This window comes from Acanthopagrus latus, chromosome 15 (assembly GCF_904848185.1).
Source record: "Acanthopagrus latus isolate v.2019 chromosome 15, fAcaLat1.1, whole genome shotgun sequence".
Classification (NCBI taxonomy): Eukaryota; Metazoa; Chordata; class Actinopteri; order Spariformes; family Sparidae; genus Acanthopagrus; species Acanthopagrus latus.
The window spans coordinates 18,129,785-18,147,806 of NC_051053.1; the positions used below are offsets into that span (position 1 = coordinate 18,129,785).

General features: G+C 41.1%; 1 protein-coding gene across 3 annotated transcripts in view; it reads left to right on the plus strand.

The window, feature by feature from the left end:
- Positions 1–17,443, plus strand: part of kcnh1a (potassium voltage-gated channel, subfamily H (eag-related), member 1a) — a 37,057-nt gene extending 19,614 nt beyond the window's left edge. For all 3 annotated transcript variants that reach the window (XM_037122609.1, XM_037122610.1, XM_037122611.1), the window contains 6 exons: positions 1,635–1,792; positions 3,791–4,062; positions 7,924–8,123; positions 10,196–10,448; positions 13,690–13,886; positions 16,095–17,443. In XM_037122609.1, coding sequence (XP_036978504.1) covers positions 1,635–1,792; positions 3,791–4,062; positions 7,924–8,123; positions 10,196–10,448; positions 13,690–13,886; positions 16,095–16,961 — 1,947 coding nt within the window. In that variant the 3' untranslated portion in view covers positions 16,962–17,443. The remainder of the gene's footprint in view (positions 1–1,634; positions 1,793–3,790; positions 4,063–7,923; positions 8,124–10,195; positions 10,449–13,689; positions 13,887–16,094) is intronic.
- Positions 17,444–18,022: the final 579 nt, after the last annotated feature.

The window sequence follows — 18,022 nt, forward strand, 5'->3', positions numbered from 1 at the left end:
TCACAATACCAAACTGATGGGATTGTCTGTTTGAATCACTGAGTGGGTGTTTCGGTGTGCAGTTGAGCTGAGTAGACGTTTAGCTGCTTAGTTATGTAATCGCTGAAAGTTGAACAATTCCTTCACACTGCACAAGAATGTTTTTCAAATCCACTCAGCATATGTTAACACTTCAAACCTTTTATTCCTCCTCATGGTCTTTGTGTATTGTGTTAGCTGTGACCATCCTGTCTACAGGAGTACATCACTTCACTGTACTTAATGTTCACAGTGGATTCAATTGCTTCTCTTATGTCATAGATAAAGATAAGAGTTAATGTTAATTACCGGGTGCTGATGTTTGCTAAATCTTGAATTAAAGTTTAAATGATTGCAAATACATAAACAACAACAACAAAAACCTAATACTACACATCATATTTTGTGCATTGCATGTCAGATCTTGCACAGCATTTTTTTTTTTTTTTTTTGTACATGAAGAGCAATCAAAGTTAATTTTGTCCAGTGAGTGCTTTATTGATCCCAGTGGGACCCTGCAGCGTTACAGCAACCAAGTCAGTCATGAAGCACAAAACAAAACAACAACAGGACATACAAAGAGGTAGATAGGGAAATAGAATAATAAAAACATAATAATTACTACATTTTTAATCAGAAACTATATATACATATATACAACCCTAACCCTTTAACTCCCTTTTTGGCAATAATAAGCAGAATATAAACATATTATAAATAGTGCATAGCAACTCTGCCACTGGGCATCTACAAATGGAGTCAAATACTATATATCCAGTAAATAAACACTTAGAAATGTCCTTGTAGCTACAAACAAATACATTATAGTGTGTTATAAACCCTGTATTTAATATTAATATAGTGCCTATAATACTCAGTAGGGGAGCTTAAAGGAACAGTTCATCCAAAAATGAAAATTCAGTCATCATCTACTCACCTCCATGCCAATAAATGTCAGGTAAGGTTTCGTAGTCCGCAGAATATTTCTGGAGCCTCACAGTGAAACAGATTTGAAGCATTCTCCTTAAAAACTGATGTAGATGATGATTGGTGGCTCCATACAGTTCGTCCAGCCTAATCAAAATTTGAAAATATGTTATTTATATGTTAAACATGAGCGTGTACCCCATCTGAAGTGGGTGCATGAAAGTTGAAGGTGTAGATATCGTCTTTTAAAGTCAATTTGGGAAATCAGGGCTTACAGAGACTTGGAGTACGTAGGATGAGGTATGGAGCCATTTTGTGTCTTTTTTCCCCATTGCTTTTTCCATTAAAAAAAACAACTTGTTGTTCAGGAGAAGCTGCAAAGTTGTTTTGGTGTGAAGCTTTAAAATGTTCTGTATACTACAAACCTCCCTGACTTTGGCACGGGGTCAAGACGGTAACGACTGAATCACCAGTTTTGGGTAGTATATCCTCTAAAGTCAAGCACTACCGCCTGTTAGAGCAGCAACAGTTTGGTATTATTAAAATACTTTTAGGCGTTGGGTTACATTCAGTATGATTCACAAACTTCCTATATTATCTCTCTTACTAAGCTAAATTAATTAGTCTTTTTGTCCACCATAAATATTGATTCTGATGTCTGCCTCTTCCCTTCTTCGCTCCTGTTTCAGGGCATCAGCAGTCTGTTCAGCTCTCTGAAGGTGGTTCGACTTCTCCGTCTGGGTCGAGTTGCCCGTAAACTGGATCACTACATAGAGTACGGGGCGGCTGTGCTGGTCCTGCTGGTCTGTGTTTTTGGATTGGCTGCTCACTGGCTGGCCTGCATTTGGTATGTTCACTACATTTATAATTCATTGAGTTGTTATAACTTTCTACTTGTCAGACTTTATCTTACAATCTCCTCCCATTCCCTCCTGACATTACAGTATATATGTAGAATTTGTTTAACATGTATTATTGCAGTTGTAGTTGTAGTTGCCCCAGTAAAAACACCATCACTGTCATGCACAAATCAACAATAGCAATATTGGCATTACCCAGCTAGCTATCTACCAAGACATTAGCAAACTAGTAATGATTATTTTATGCTTTTTATAATGGAAATGACCCAACAAGAAACAGGACACCCAACAACTAGGCATGCACACACAAAACAGAGGGGTAGGGTGAAGCACTGTGACGGGATTTGACCTAAAGTTCCATTTAAATTGTCAAAAAGGGAATAAAACATGAAAATCATTTGACATTTCAGCTTGGAGTTGTTGCTCTTGTGCACATCAATTACATAACACGCTCTGATTGACTGCTGTGCTCCGCCGTCACTGTGATACATAGCAGAGCCAATTACTATAATGAGGCCATTGATTAAGCTAATGAATCCATTAATTAGCCTTTATTTTTTGTCAACACTCCTGTTTTCACACGTTAAAACTGTATGTTTTCTTTTATACCTTAAAGCCAGAAGGAGTTACGCAGTGGTTTCAAGAGAATTAGTTTTTCCTCATTAATATGCAAATTTATGGAGCACGGGCCTCCAAAGTCTAATCAGATCATCCACTCTACAGGGGGCAAGTGTGGTGGAGGCATTAAGTTTCCATCATGTGTTGTGCTTGATTTATTATGTTTACAAGAATGTCTAAACACAGACTAACACTTATAGATTCCATCATAACAAACTTAATGTCCTGAAAACATAAAAACGGGGAAAATATAATCGATTGATCATGAAAAACAACTTTTCTTCTGCATATGTCTGCAAGCACTTGACCCATTCCTCATAGGATTACAAGCCATATTCTTCTAATATATTCACAATCAGAAGAAAAACAGAACATAATGCCAGTCTACAAGATTTCAAATGGTGTGATTGTGCACGATTTTTAAATATGTTTTAGTCTTCATTTACAAACTGTGACATCGTGAGCCCACAAGCTGTATCAAATACTATAAATGTTGTTTATTGGCCCTGGCAGACAGTATAATCAAACCACACGCAGATACCAATAAAAATAGCTCCAGTATCGTTTCCCTCAGTGTGGTGTCTGTTGTTGCCATGGTCACATGCCGAGCCGCGGCGTCAAGCTGAGAAAAGTTACACCATCATCAACCATGATGATCACCAGACTAATAGATAAGAAAATCTAAATCATATTACACCAAATTCTGTTTGTTTTTTGGACTTTATCAGATTTTTACTTTTCTCTTGTGCAATGCTTCGGAGTTTTACTCAGACATCTAGAACTGATTCAAATAAAAAAGTCTGACGAGGGAAAAGCTGCCTCGAGCTGAGAGACGCGCCTGCTGTGAGGGGCCGATGCTTTACACAGCTAATATGAGTATTTCCCTGAGTTTGTTCACCACATCATAATAAACACAAAACCGAAAGGAGGAATATAACGAGAGATGTAAGCAAACAGTGCTTGCTGAGTTATCAGGTTGACTTTGCTTTATTTTCTGAAGGTTCGATTTCATCTCCAAGTCTTTCTCTTAGAAGCGAGCCGACTCACTCATGTGTGGTTGAATTTTGTCTTTTCCAGTCTAAATCAATATTTACTTGTGTCTTTAATGCAAAAGAATTGGTGGTAACCTGTGCCAGCATTTACTTTTCCCACAGTACTAAATCCTAAATCCTGCTGCTATCTGCTGTCAACCATCTGTGGCTCAGCGAAGTGCAGCCTCTCGAGCCTGGCTGCGGACCCATAGTTTAGATGTAAACTTTCGGTTCCTTACCACAAGCGTCCAACAAGAAGTAGAAGTCTAGTAGCCTTGCAAAAGTGAAATGCAATGTCTGATTCATTCGGACCACTTCTGCCTCTCCACCCTCCAGGTACAGCATCGGTGATTATGAGGTTATCGACGAAGAAACCAACATTGTGCGCACGGACAGCTGGCTCTACATCCTGGCCAACACGGTGGGCACGCCGTACCACTTCAACGCCAGCGGTTCGGGGAAGTGGGAGGGCGGGCCGAACAAACACTCCGTCTACATCACCTCCTTGTACTTCACCATGACCAGCCTGACGAGTATTGGCTTCGGAAACATCGCCCCAACGACAGACGGAGAGAAAATCTTTGCTGTGGCCATGATGATGATTGGATGTGAGTGGAGGCGTTTTATCTTTCATCCAGTGTAGCAGATACATGATACATGAGCAGTTTAGCTATGCTCTTTAAAGCCACAGTCCACTGAGGTAGGTGAATAAATGAATTATGAATAGAGCCATTGAATCTCAGAAAATAGAACTTTACAGATGATTAGTTGAGCAATGTTTCTCCTGCAGGGGTCGAATGTGATTCAGAACCACGGACTGCAATTTTTCATTTCATTTACACTATCACAGCCATTTCTTTTCAGCTGTGCTTTCACCACCTAACTAGGCTCAAAGCACTCAAAGCATGTACTTTTTGCATTTTGGGCAAAGTTTTACTATTCTAGAAGCAGATTTTTGTATAGAGAATATGTGTCTGTGTCACTTGTGGGGTAACCTAGTTGTACAGCCGCGTTGATCGTGTTCACTCACTTTTCACTTTTACAGCCCAACTGCCAGAATCAATTTTGTTGATGTACCTTCCTGCAAACTAGAGATATGTTGAAACTTTAAGTTTTAACTTGAGTTTTCAGTTTGATCTTTTCGCAACACCGTGTTTGTTGCCTGATTTGGTCGAAGCACAAGAAACACGGCTGGTGACGACCAGAGGTCTGGTTAAAAATGTCTGGTTTTATGCGCCACAAACAGGGCTGGAAAAACTCTTTGGAGACCATGATACACAAGACAGTGTTTTTTTTTTATAGAAATGTCAATATGTTACATAGCTGTACAACTATAAACAGATCAATGGTTTGCAGAAAACAGTAACTGCCAACATTTTTTTCCTTGCAACTGAGCTTCAGTTTTCCAGTTGGTATTTTTTACGGATGCGGGTGAATTTCTTGGTCTGGCACAGAAAGATCCCTTTTTTTCAATCTTACAACAAAGCTCTGATTAGCTCAGTCATCAGTTTCAAAGGAACTGAGTTGCTAAATAGTGTCATTAGTCAACCTAGAGGAATAGAGCAAAATATGTTGACACAACATATCAGTGTGTGTCTTTTATACAATTAAAAATTAATACAACTCAAATTAGTTTGAAATTGTTTTCAGACTTGTGTGCATCTCTCACCAGCTTCTCTCCAGTAGGAGCCCTGTTATTTTTTGCCGACTCATTACCTCAGTCTGCTGTGTGATATTGTGCTGAATTATTAAGATTTTCTGGAGCATGATGCATCACTTCACAGGCTTCCTGTATTTCAGAAATGCCTCTGAAAAAAAGAAAAAGAAAAAAAAAACTCAGGTTCAGCGGTGAATAAGAAGGCTACTCCTCAGAGGCTGGAGTTTAGTGGAGCATCTTTAATGAATTTTCACGGCTTGCTGACATTTTTGAAGCCTGTAAATGATATAGTGAAACAGACGAGTTATAGATCAGAACAAAACAGACATGAAACAACATCTGAAACAGATTGTGAACAGTGTGCACGATGTCTGTTTATGTCACCTATTGTAGTTTACACACAGACGTAAGAGACATAACCAACAACACAATCTGCTAAGGAGGAGGCGGATTTTTCACAGCATGCCCTTCTTCCCACATCTCAGTATTAAACATTTATAAGGTTTCTTCTGCTTGTGTGGCTCATAATACACTGTACAGCTCACTACCATTATGTGTGACTGCACACAGAGAGTAACACCTCGGAGCAATAACTGACACCGTCGGATCAATTTAGCACAGCGCTCCCGCCGATCCCTCTGCAATCACTCCTCACCTCAGCTGGACTTTTTTCCAGCCACGGTCTCGACCCTGAAGCGAGGGGGTTTGATTGTCGTCCCTCTTTCTGCATTTTTTGGCTGTTCAAGGTGTGTGAAAACACTCTCCAGGGGGTGGTGGGGTGGGGGGGTGGGGGGGCTCGCAAAAGTCATCCGCATACTTGTCAAAAAAATTTTTCACTGTGAGATACAAATCATGTTCAAGTGTCTAAAAAACAGAGACAGCCCCGGGAGGATTGTTGTAGATGCAATCTGCTGTAGTCCACGGCTGTTCTCTATGAAAAATGGACGCCCTGATACTGTTCTATTTTTACCAGCAGCGCTGGATCGGTGCTGCCAGTAGAAGATCACAGTGTGACGAGGGATTTGAGGAGGGGTAGCATGGGGAACGGGGGCACTATACATGTGTCCTGTTTCTATAGCAACTGTTGGCCTGGGGCTTGAGTTTCTGACTACTGTCTTTTTGACTACCTTCAAACGAGTCAGCCGTTGGATGCCGAGCAATGTTGCCACCAAGTTGTGCGCGTCAGCAAATAAAGGGTGATGTTGGGGACGAGACGAAGCGTCGCTCTGCAGGGACAGATTGAGTTTCCTTTGTTGCAGCGTTTTCCTGTTTATCAGAGGAGTGAGCGCTGCCATCTGCGCTCAAGCTCGAGGTAGCAGTCGTCTGAAAAACTTCGGCAACTTCAAAAAGGGACGATCGTTATGTCATCTCCTTAACAGGCGCAGGCCCTCTCAAAGCCCTTTTCTTGTTTGCCATCCTGCTGAATTCAACGCCTGACTGAGCGTATGGCACAAACAAGAGCATTGTCTTGTTCTGGATATCGTGCTGTAACATGGCGGTACAAACGAGCGAAGGCGATGAAGGGATGAAAGTTGTGGTTATCCTCACCCTTGAGGAGTTTTTGAGCACCTCCTAATTAGTATTATTCCCCGTGCAGTTTTTCAACACTTTGATTGTGCGCCGCGAAATAAACAAACGCACACAAACACGCGCACAGGTTACTATCATCATCCGAGGATAATTGAAATGTGTGGCTGGCATGTTTCCTCTCCGTCCCTTCTAGCAGGGCTAATTAGGGCTCCATTGCCAGGAGAACACTACACACACAGAGCAGACATCTGATGGCTTTGATCCACACTCACGCGCCAGCTGTTGCACCGGTTCAACCACCTCCGAGATGCAGTGCTACGCTGCTGCACCTTTTTCTTTCATTCTTCCATCGCAAGATAGAAAAAAAAAATATCCGTTTCTCAATAAGACTCTGTAATTAGTTTTGGCAAGAGTTTTGCCGATTATATTTGGTGGCAACGATGAGTCGTAATTGTTAATTTCCTAGGTGATTCATTACAGTGCTCGTCACATCGAAACTATTAAGCCTTAAGGCACATTTGGTCTGATACATCATGTGAGTGTATTAACAGTATCTGATGGAAACTGTCTCTGGCCATTTTGGTAGATTTTTTTTTTCTGTCTATGTAAGTCCAGTTTTGGAGATGTTTATGTCCTGAGAGAAACAGATAGTATAGAATTTTATTTATCCAACACAGAGTAGAGATTTGGAGGATTTTGTGTCCCTGTAAAGCAGGTTTTGGATTTTTTTTATGTCCTTGTAAACCAGGTGCTCTTTTTATTTATTTATTTATTTTTCATTTTTTATGACCTCATATACCAGGCAGTGAAGATATTTATGTCAACCCGGTTCTGGAATATTTGATTTTCTTGTAAACCAGATTTTTCAAATTCAATTTTTTCAAATTTTTGCTTTTCATTTTTTTCTTTTTCTTGTAAATATAATAATCTTACACTCTGGTGCAGTATTACATGATTCTGGGTTTATTAGCCTCTGAAATCAATCAAAAACGGATCATGAAAGTGAACACAAAGCATCTACCTAAAACTGTGTCCTTGATTGCATTTTCACAGACTAATTTCATTCATTGTTTTACACACACTCTGTATAACCACCTTAAGACTGTGTTGATATTTGTAGGTCATGTCAGCTTCAACAGCAAGCAGCACAAGAAGTTCCTGCCATCACACGCTGTTTTATCCTCAAAGCCGACTCTCAGTGTTTGGTGATGCTTCAGATTTTCTGTTACCTTTACCCCAAATGAAAACTTCTCCCTTTCTCGTTTTCTCTGTATCTTCCCAGCCCTTCTTTACGCCACCATCTTTGGTAACGTGACAACCATCTTCCAGCAGATGTATGCCAACACGAATCGTTACCATGAGATGCTGAACAGCGTCCGGGACTTCCTCAAGCTCTACCAGGTGCCCAAGGGCTTGAGTGAAAGAGTCATGGACTACATCGCCTCTACCTGGTCCATGTCGCGGGGTATAGACACTGAAAAGGTACGTCACAATGAGATATCTTTGACGTAAACCGAATAATCTCTTGGGCTTTTTGTCTGGATTAAACAGGCCTGATAAAACAGACAGTGATTCCACTGCTTTTCTTGCAAGACCGACCCCTACTATGCCTTCGTTGGTAGGGTAAAGGCATGATTTAGAGTTAACAGTTAAAATCAAGCATAAAGCTGGTTGGTTTGCTGTCTTTCTTGCAGTGCTGATCCGGCAGTTTATGTGCTGTAGTCTCCCTGGTAAACACATCAGCATATTCAGCCTCCTGCTGCTCCTCTCGAGGTCACTCCTCCTCCAGAGCTGCTCCTCAGAGCGGCAGGGAGGGCTGCTGCTGAGCTGCCCTTTTCCAGTCTGATGACAAGATGCTTGTGTTTAGCACAGAGTTCTATGACCACAAAGCTGTCAGTGCTTTCGTCAGATGGAAGTGGGTGTGATTTCTTTGTAGAAAAGAAGCAAAACGCAAGCCAGTCAGAGGCAGAGTAGATTGGCTCTTCTAAGAAAAGCAGGGGCGTCCAAAAGAAAGTGTATGTCCCTGTTTCCATCCTTCATGCTATACCAAGCTAACCAGCTGCTGGTTGTAGCTTGTACAGTTAACAGACAGACTTGAGATCATTATTCATCTGCTCAGCTAAAAAGAAAAAAAAGTAGCGTTTTTTTCCCCCCATTCTTTTGTAAAATCGAGCAACTATGTGGCAACATTTAGCAGTGGTGTGGTGTTTATGGCACAGTAATCAACAGTCGCTACCAGCCATCCTACTCAATTCAGATGATGCTAAAATGATTTGCTTGAGTGGAAATTAAGCATTAAAGCTGGAAGCTGATAAATTGAACTGGCGCCACTCTGATTTATTTTCAGTCCAGTGAGTTTTTGTATCTCTGCATCCAATTTAATTCCAACTGTCTGAAATTCAATCAGGGAAAAAAAAAGTTTATTATTGTCCCTCTGATTAGAAACATAACTTTTAATAAGACAGTGGTTTTGTCACTAAGACGACCTAATGTTCTATCCGTCGTTATGTACTCATTGTGTCCTGTTTTTGTGTTAAGCTTACACAGCATCTATGTATTATTTATCTGTGTGGCTTCAGGCCACACTAAAGGGTCTAAAAATGGCACGTAATCCCTCTTTGCTTGACATTCATCTTCAAAGAGATTTGGTTTAAAGGCAGAACCCTGCAACGGCCTGGCATCCTGTTGATTAGATGTACTTGAACAACATGCTGCCACTCAGTGACACTCAGCAGAGCAGCGGCTGGACTGTGAGCTGGTTGCAGCTTCCATGTGACCTGCATGTGAAACTCCACCAGAAAACACAACTCAGACCACTCACTCCTTTCCAACAGACAGGAGCGACTCCTAGTAATTCATTTCCCAAAGATACTGAATTTGATCTGAATCCAATCACCAACTTAAAACTGAAAGACAATTCAGTTTTAAGTTGGTGATTGGATTCAGTTCTGATGACATTGTAGATCGAAACTATTGAGTCTTGATCTGTAAGAATAAAGATCACTGGTTGTGCTTCCTGACAACTGACGTGCTTAAGAGATACTTTTTCAAGTCAAAGTCATCCCAGTTTGTTGTCAGTAAAGTAAAAATGCCACCTAGTTTTGCATTAAACCGCTCAGTGAACTCATGTCACTCAACACACATCGCAAAACGCCCGCCACTCGTCACAAAAAAGATACTTAAAAACACAAAAATCAAACATTGCATTATTGATTCATGACACAATTCAAACAGGATAAAAATAATGGCTTGTCTCTCTCTGTACACTACCATACAACGATTTTTTTCTGAAATAAGGTCCCATGGGACAAACTGGAAGGGGAAGAGGGACTCACTGTAAGCTCAAATTTGGAATATAAATAATCATTGGATGTTGTAATATCAGTAACTTACTTCACAAGTCAATTTTCAATGTTTGACATCAACATCTGCACTCTATACTGTATGTAAGCCTGTAAACACTGACGATAAAAGGCTCCCTGCGCACTTCAGTGCATTAAAGTACATCTACAAACAAATAGAATCCTCTCCTCTCTACCCGTGTTTCCCTCCAGGTGTTGCAGATTTGTCCGAAGGACATGAGAGCAGATATTTGTGTCCATCTCAACCGGAAGGTTTTTAAAGAGCATCCAGCTTTCCGTCTGGCCAGCGACGGGTGCCTCAGAGCGCTCGCCATGGAGTTCCAGACCATCCACTGTGCTCCTGGCGACCTGATCTACCACGCTGGCGAAAGTGTGGACAGCCTCTGTTTTGTGGTGTCGGGATCACTCGAGGTCATTCAGGACGATGAGGTGGTGGCCATTTTAGGTGAGTTGAGCAATTTTGAAAAATATTCCATGACTCCTGGTATTCATATTTTGCGGGTGACTTACACTGAGCATAATTAATAATGGATCACTCTCACAACATTCAAGGTTTTCCATACTCCCCAACTGTCAGAGGACCTGCCCCAGATCTGCTCACTTCTCACTTCTCACTTCTTAGACATTGAGAAATGTGACAGAGAGCAGATAATCTAAGATGCAGATGTGCTGCTACGGTATCTTGCTCCTGTCTGAGCGCATTATGTTAGAGATACGTCAACATCAGAAAACCGTCAGTGACAACAGCAGAGGAAAACATTTCAGTCAAAACTGGCCTCCAGCACCGTGCTAACAAAAGAGTTTTGCATCTTAGCAACAAAATGTTTTGGTTAGAAGCCTTTAAAGCCTGAGAATCCTTCTTTTCTCTTGCTGTATAGCAGCACTTTATAAACTGTTCCACGCCGCAGTGAAACGAGCTGTCTGGGGATTGTTGTCTGCTGAGTCATGAACTAAGGATTTGGACGAGAATTTGTTTGTCGCAGATATCCGATCCTCTCAGTAGCATTTCTTTCTTTTTTTTTTTTTTTGAATGTCTGGCTTTTTCAACTTCATCCTAGTTTCACTCTGATGAAAACCATTATTTCCCATCAAGAATATCCCACACATTGGAAAGAATGATCTGTATTTCAAGACCTCTTACTTCAGTATTGAGTACATTACTTTCCTTCCCCTAAGGTCTAATAAAAATCTGACAAAGAAAGCAGCAAATTCTCACATCGCAGGAGCTGGAACCAGCAACGACTTGGCAGTTTCCTTTGAAAATGCTTAATTGATTCTTATTAGTTGCTGATTGATTTTCTTTTAAGTTGGCTAATCAAATACTCACTCTACTTACTTTAAAGTTAGTCTTCAACCTCATGTGTCCCAGCTCATCATTTTTTTTTCCGTGCTGTAAAAGTTCTTGTGGTTGATATTTTTGTGATTATCAGTGAAGGGTGTTTGCTGTACTGATTATTCTGAGACAACAGTTGTGCTTAATTTATAACCGGATTCAATGTGACACACCATTTTTTATCCGGAAAGTGACAATCAAAGACTGAAACATTAAATTAGACATTTTGACCCAATACCTTCAAAACAAATCAAACTAGATTTTAATGTAAATATGATTAGCTCACATAGTTAGAAATAAATTACTAGGCAGTCGCTGAGTAAAGAGGTTTCTGTCTTGACATGCCGGCGCTTAAAAAGAGAATGAGTTTTGACATTGTGATGGAATGTGATATCAGTCCCTTGTATCTCATTAAAATGATGTCAGTTAAAGACAACATTGCCTTTCAAGACAAGTAAAGTGAACTTTACTTGGATTCATACACAAAACAAGACCAAGATTTCAAATCTAAATTTATGATAATTTTAACTAATAAGATCTTCAGTTTTTAAGATTTGTGCAGGTGTCGCAATAGCTCAAAAAACTCCCAGATTTATTTATGAAATGTTTGTTTTTCATAGGAACAAAATCTGTATACACAGATCAGTGACATACTGCAGCCTTTGTGGGCTAGTGTGCACCAACCAGTCCCTATTTATTTTTATACAAAACACAACACTCCACAATGACGTTACAAAACTCAAAAATTATAAAATGTATTAATCCTTCAGGTTGAGCCTAGTGTTATGTACCTGAACTATAACCAAAGCTCTGATCTCTATGTCTTACAAGACACCTTAAATCACATGGCAGCGTGCAGCTCACATCTGGATCCTATGTTTGAAAAAAAAGCTTCACTTATTTGCTGGTGGTTGGATGAAGCCTGTGAGGTCAAGGTCCGCAAGGGTCCAAAATGTTGGACCCAATCTGAAACTGACCTGTGCAAAAACCAAATCCAGTGTGGATAAACAACACACCAGCAATATAAATTCACAAGCATCCACTGGCAAAAAGAGGAGTGAATATTGGACTTTAGAAACAAGAATAATCATGTCGTTCCTGCAGATTTATTATCTGTGAATCAAATTCCAAAAAGTGATTTTCATTTTGTTGCGCTCATCTCTACTCAGGCTACCGATTTCCTCAACAATTTTCTCCCACAATGAGGATAACTTACAACATGATCAGAGCTGAGTCCACTCCTGAATATAATTTCGACCCCTTATGAACTCTAAACTGTAGTAACGCTGACTATTAATAAAGAAATAAACCAGTATAATTACTAACTGGGTTGATGTTCACGTTTATGAGCCCTGCTCCTCCTCAACTGCAGCTTGATGTGATCTGAGTAAGAAGTCCATATAACTGTTGACCACAACATAGAAAAAAAAAATCAGTGTTTTCTGTTTTATTTACAAAACGTTCTTCTTTAATTCAGCCAAATGACAAATCTGATGAGTAACAGATGACTTGCTCTTGCAGCCCCTGTGAGACCAACATGGCTGTTTTTCATCAATAACCTGCTATCGGTTGCTTTTTGCGGGAATCAATATGCCATGAGGGTAATACCATTAACCCAGATGGACACTGTAATGGAGCCTGAAGTGATAAACAAGTTACCGCTATGAATCAAATTCTCATTAGCCTAATGGCTCAGTGGAGCAGGAACTACATGTAAATTACACCTGCGAACAAGACTGAACGTCGCGTGTTATCTCCGGATGTGAGCTGTGTGACCTCACATCCCACTACAAACACAATGATGATGATTTATTTTTTATTTTGACATTTATAACGGGATCATTACCAAATAGAAAGGCAATGTAAAGATCTTTTATTCACTCTTTTATAACTCTTGAATCAAACATCTGTGTTTAGCATTTTAAACACTGTGCGGTATCAACATAAGTGGTTTATAACGCACTGTAATGTATTTGTAGTAGATTGAAAGGACATAATTTTAGTTTCTAGCAGTGACAAAATTGATGCATCTTATTAGAGACATCACGAAAACACTTAAATGGATAGATTTTTAAATTGTTAGCACACAAATCATACAAAACACATAGCAAATGCAGCTAATCATGCAAGACTTTCACAAACATTCCCCTCACAGCCCGACTTATGAACTTCAGATTTGCAATTTGTTCTCCTGAAAGGCGTGTGATTGGTCTTTTAAAGCCTAATTGAATGATTTATCAACTATCATAGAAGCCATTTGTGGCCACTTAGAAGCTAATTATAACAGAAGGCTTCACCCTACGTGTTTTGGAAGAATGACCTGGTTTGAACAGTGTCTCCTCTCCCTCTGCAGGTAAGGGAGACGTATTCGGGGATGTTTTCTGGAAAGAGGTGACTCTGGCTCAAGCGTGTGCCAACGTCCGAGCTCTGACCTACTGCGACCTCCACGTCATCAAACGTGACGCTCTGCAGAAGGTGCTCGAGTTCTACACGGCATTCTCCAACCACTTCTCGAGGAACCTGCTGCTCACTTACAACCTGCGGAAGAGGGTGAGTGACTCTTCGAACGGCGGAACAAGCTTGATTTCACTGAGTTTAGATTTTGGGCTTTACGCGGCACATTTAATTTCAATATTTCTGTTGTGGTCAGTTTGGCAACACATTCGGTTGCCATGGTAACAGCAAGTGCGGGTTTGATACTGCAGCAAAATGTCGTCGAGCAGCTCCTCGGTCAGAGGAGCAGCTGCTGTAGGCCTCCCTGTTGACAACCACACAGCCAAACAAACTCCTGTAGTTTTTTAATAAAGAAGTCAATGGATGATACAGCAGGACGCAGTGAAGTTGGTTACCTGCAGATCTCCATCCAGCACCTCACTGTTCTTACAAATGTTTTGTAGACACATTTTTGATGTGGTTTTATTGTTCTGTGTCTTCTTCACAAAACATTCAATAATTCACCAGGTGAAGGATTTTAATGCGAGCGAATGTTCATTTTGCATTAGCAACTAAAGCTAAAACTAATCTAAAATACAACTAAAATACTAGACCGTTTTTACAGGCAGCTGGTAATGACACAGAAGCAAATAGCACTCCACCCTCTGTGTCATGGGGAATGGCGGACTCCGCCACTAACTAAAACCACTCAAGTGAAAGACAATTACTGAATGTCAATACATTGATTGGTAGTTGCTGTTAATAAAACAGACCATAAACCTAACTTTTAAGAATGAGATTTGAGTTCATAAAATATCAAAATATCAAAATAGATTTTTGACTTCTTTTTTATGTTTTTGTTGCCCGTTATTAATGAGTTTGACCCTTAAGTGTACGTCCTTTATCCTGTTTTTATTTCAGAGATGAGTCATAATTGCGGTGGTGCACTTTCACTGTGCTGCCCAGAGATCACATATAGTACTAAAAATGCGTGGGCGAGTACAGTGCAGTGACCACAGCTGCAGCTTTATCCCCAGTCGACTATGTTTAATATCACAAACGCAGAAGTATCTATTTTTTTATTCCTACCTAACAGATCCTCACAGCCACGTCTCACCACACGTTATGCAGCTGAACAACATGCACACATCTCCACACAGAAACACAGTTCCATTAAGCAGCAGCTATATATTAACGCCACAACCGCATCCTTCATTCAGATTTGAACAGCTGTGATCAACAACTCAAGTGTAGCTACCAATCATTACCTCATTCATAATAAGGTTAGCCTGCCCGAGAGATTGCAAGTGAGATTGAATTGCCTGCATATCAAGAGGCAATCTCATCCGCTGCATTACAGCCACTATTCACCAGGGTCCCATACACTCTGAATGTATACGGCAGGGAAATCCAGGGATGGATTGAACAAGGAGCGCTTCAAATGGAGCCTGTGAGGTTGTGTTTCTCGACTTGGGAAATCCAGCCGACGATGTGTTCGGCATCGGCACGAAGTTGCGAGGACGGGGTTGCTATGAGAGCGAGATGGATGTAGTCTGACCTCGTTAAAAATGATGAATGAATTTGTTACTTATTGCATTTTCAGTTTCCTGCCCGGGAATGAGTACAGAGTAGATGACAGGGAGATAAACACATAGGCTGAACTTGGAGCTAACACCTTTTAGCATTGGCTAAAACACGAAGCAACACAGTACGTTTCCAGTGTTCCGTTTCCCCTCCGTTTTTTTCTTGTGCTCCTCACCAGCCTGATCATCCCTTTTAATCAGCCCAGCCCTGTTACCTGACCTCCAGTCTGCCGTCCCTACACACCTGCACTGCATGAACCCTTCCCCTACTTCCAGTGATTGTCATTTCCCTGACCTCCGCTTTCCCGCATCTCATCCCCTCGTTAGTTTAGTCTGTATTTTAAGTCCAGTCATTTGTTCAGTCACTGTCGAGCCATCTGTTCAGTTTCCGTCATCATGCTGTTGAGTTTCCCCCCCGAGTTGGTGTTTTTCTGGCTTTTGGTTCCTCGCGTTTTCCTGGATTGTACTTTGCCTTTTGTTTGTCCTTTTTGCTTTTGTTCTTGGAGTTTTTGCTATCTGCCTTTTTTTTTCTTTCTATTTTTGGATTTCATCTTCATTTTATTAAAACTCGCAGGAGTGCATTAGGAAAACTGATACACCTGCTGATCTGGTTCTACACTAGTATTTGTTCACTTCACTCTCATTTGCTTGTGATTGCTGTAATTCTGAAAGTACTGATGGTTATTATGATGATGGTTATTATGATGGTGTTTTCAGTCAACAACTTCCAATTCTCTTTTAGATCGTCTTCCGGAAGATCAGCGATGTGAAACGAGAGGAAGAGGAGCGACAGAGACGTAAAAATGAAGCTCCTCTGAACTTGCCACCAGATCACCCGGTCCGGAAACTCTTTCAGCGCTTCAGACAGCAGAAGGAGGCCCGTCTGACGGACAAACCGGAGCTAGCCGAACATGACATCGAGAAGGGCCCCGTGTACGTGGAGGTCCCGCTCGCCAATACAGCCATCACAACGACCAGCATCATCACAGTAACAGAAAGCCCGGCGACACCCTCATCTTCAACGCCTTCATCTTCAACTCCCCCCAGCAGCACTCCCGCAGAAAAGGTGAAGCTGCAGGTGCCATCACCCATTTCTTTGGTCGGGGGACGGCCCGCCGAGACGCTCAAAGTCAAAGGCTGGGGTCGCTTCAAGGAGTCCATGGCCAAAGCTGACAACTGGAACAAAGTGTCCAAAGCTGAATCCATGGAGACTTTACCTGAACGGACCAAGGTGCACGAATCACAAATGTCTCTAAAGAAGACAGACTCATGTGACAGCGGTATCACTAAAAGTGACCTGCGGCTGGACAAAGTGGGCGACTTCCGCACGACGCCCCAGGACCGAAGTCCGGTCCAGCCTCCAGAGACCAGGCACAGCTTCTACCCCATCCCAGAGCAAACGCTTCAGGCCTCGCTTCAGGAGCTCAAGCTGGAGCTGAAGGACGATCTCAAGAACCTGAATGTTCGAATGTCCGGCCTGGAGGCGCAGCTCACAGAAGCACTCCAACTCCTCAAGGCGAGGAAATCAAGCGCTGGCTCTCCGCAGCCAATCTTTGACATTTCTAGACCTGCTTCACCAGAACTGGACAAGGAGGACATCTTCTCTTGAATGATGGAGGAATCATCGGGCCACAGTTACCTGTGAACTCAGCTGGAATCCGGTAACAAACAGATTACTTGGATAGCTGAGGCTGCGCTGGGCTCACCGCTGAGATTAGGCGACAGTGTAGTCTTCATGAGCCGCCGCCTTCATCGTAAGGGTGAAGCAGTTGGTTGACGAGGGGAAGGCGAGGTCGTAGACCAGATTTTTGCGTCCTAACACTGAACACTCAGAGGTTACATACAAACTGACAGCTCTATGTTTGTACATAGGTTTGACGTATTTTTCCATTGCACCGTAATGGAAAAAAATCGCTTGAGCGGTTTGATCTTAGTACAAAATCTGTTTACCAACTCAGATTTTTAGAGTCTCTACATAGTTGTATCTCTGTTGGAAGCCTCCGATAGAAACAGCATGACCCACTGGTTTGTTCTTGAATCATTTGTATGAGATTCTTTTGCATGTCACATAAAATAGATGTGTGCCTCAAACTGCGGATGGTGCATTTTTGATTAATCGAGGCCACACGTCGAGTCACTTGCATTATTCCAGCCCGACAGTGAAAGAGGACGGTCTTTACAGATGTTGAAACAGTCTCAGAGTCATTTCCTCAAGCAACTGATGAACTCTTTTATTATATCAACTGCCAGGATCATTATGAATTATATAACAGATTACTCCGGCCAAGCAATCAGATCTTCAAATACATCTTTCAGCAGAGCTTCTAATTACCATAAACCGTGATAGATGGGACTCATGACGAATGCAATGCTCATGTGGCAGCAGTGAACGAAGTTATGATATCCTGCTAACAATTATTATTCATATAAATATATTCATATAAATATATGTATATATATATATATATATATATATATATATATATATATATATATATATATATATATATATATATATATATATATAAACATATAAAAACATGTTACATATACATATTACGAGGGTCATGCACTTTTTAGCTTTGGTGTTATGCAGATGGAACTGATAGCGACTGTTTCCCCTTACTGTATTTCAAAACTTTATACATAGTAAGGAATGCCCTTTGTCAG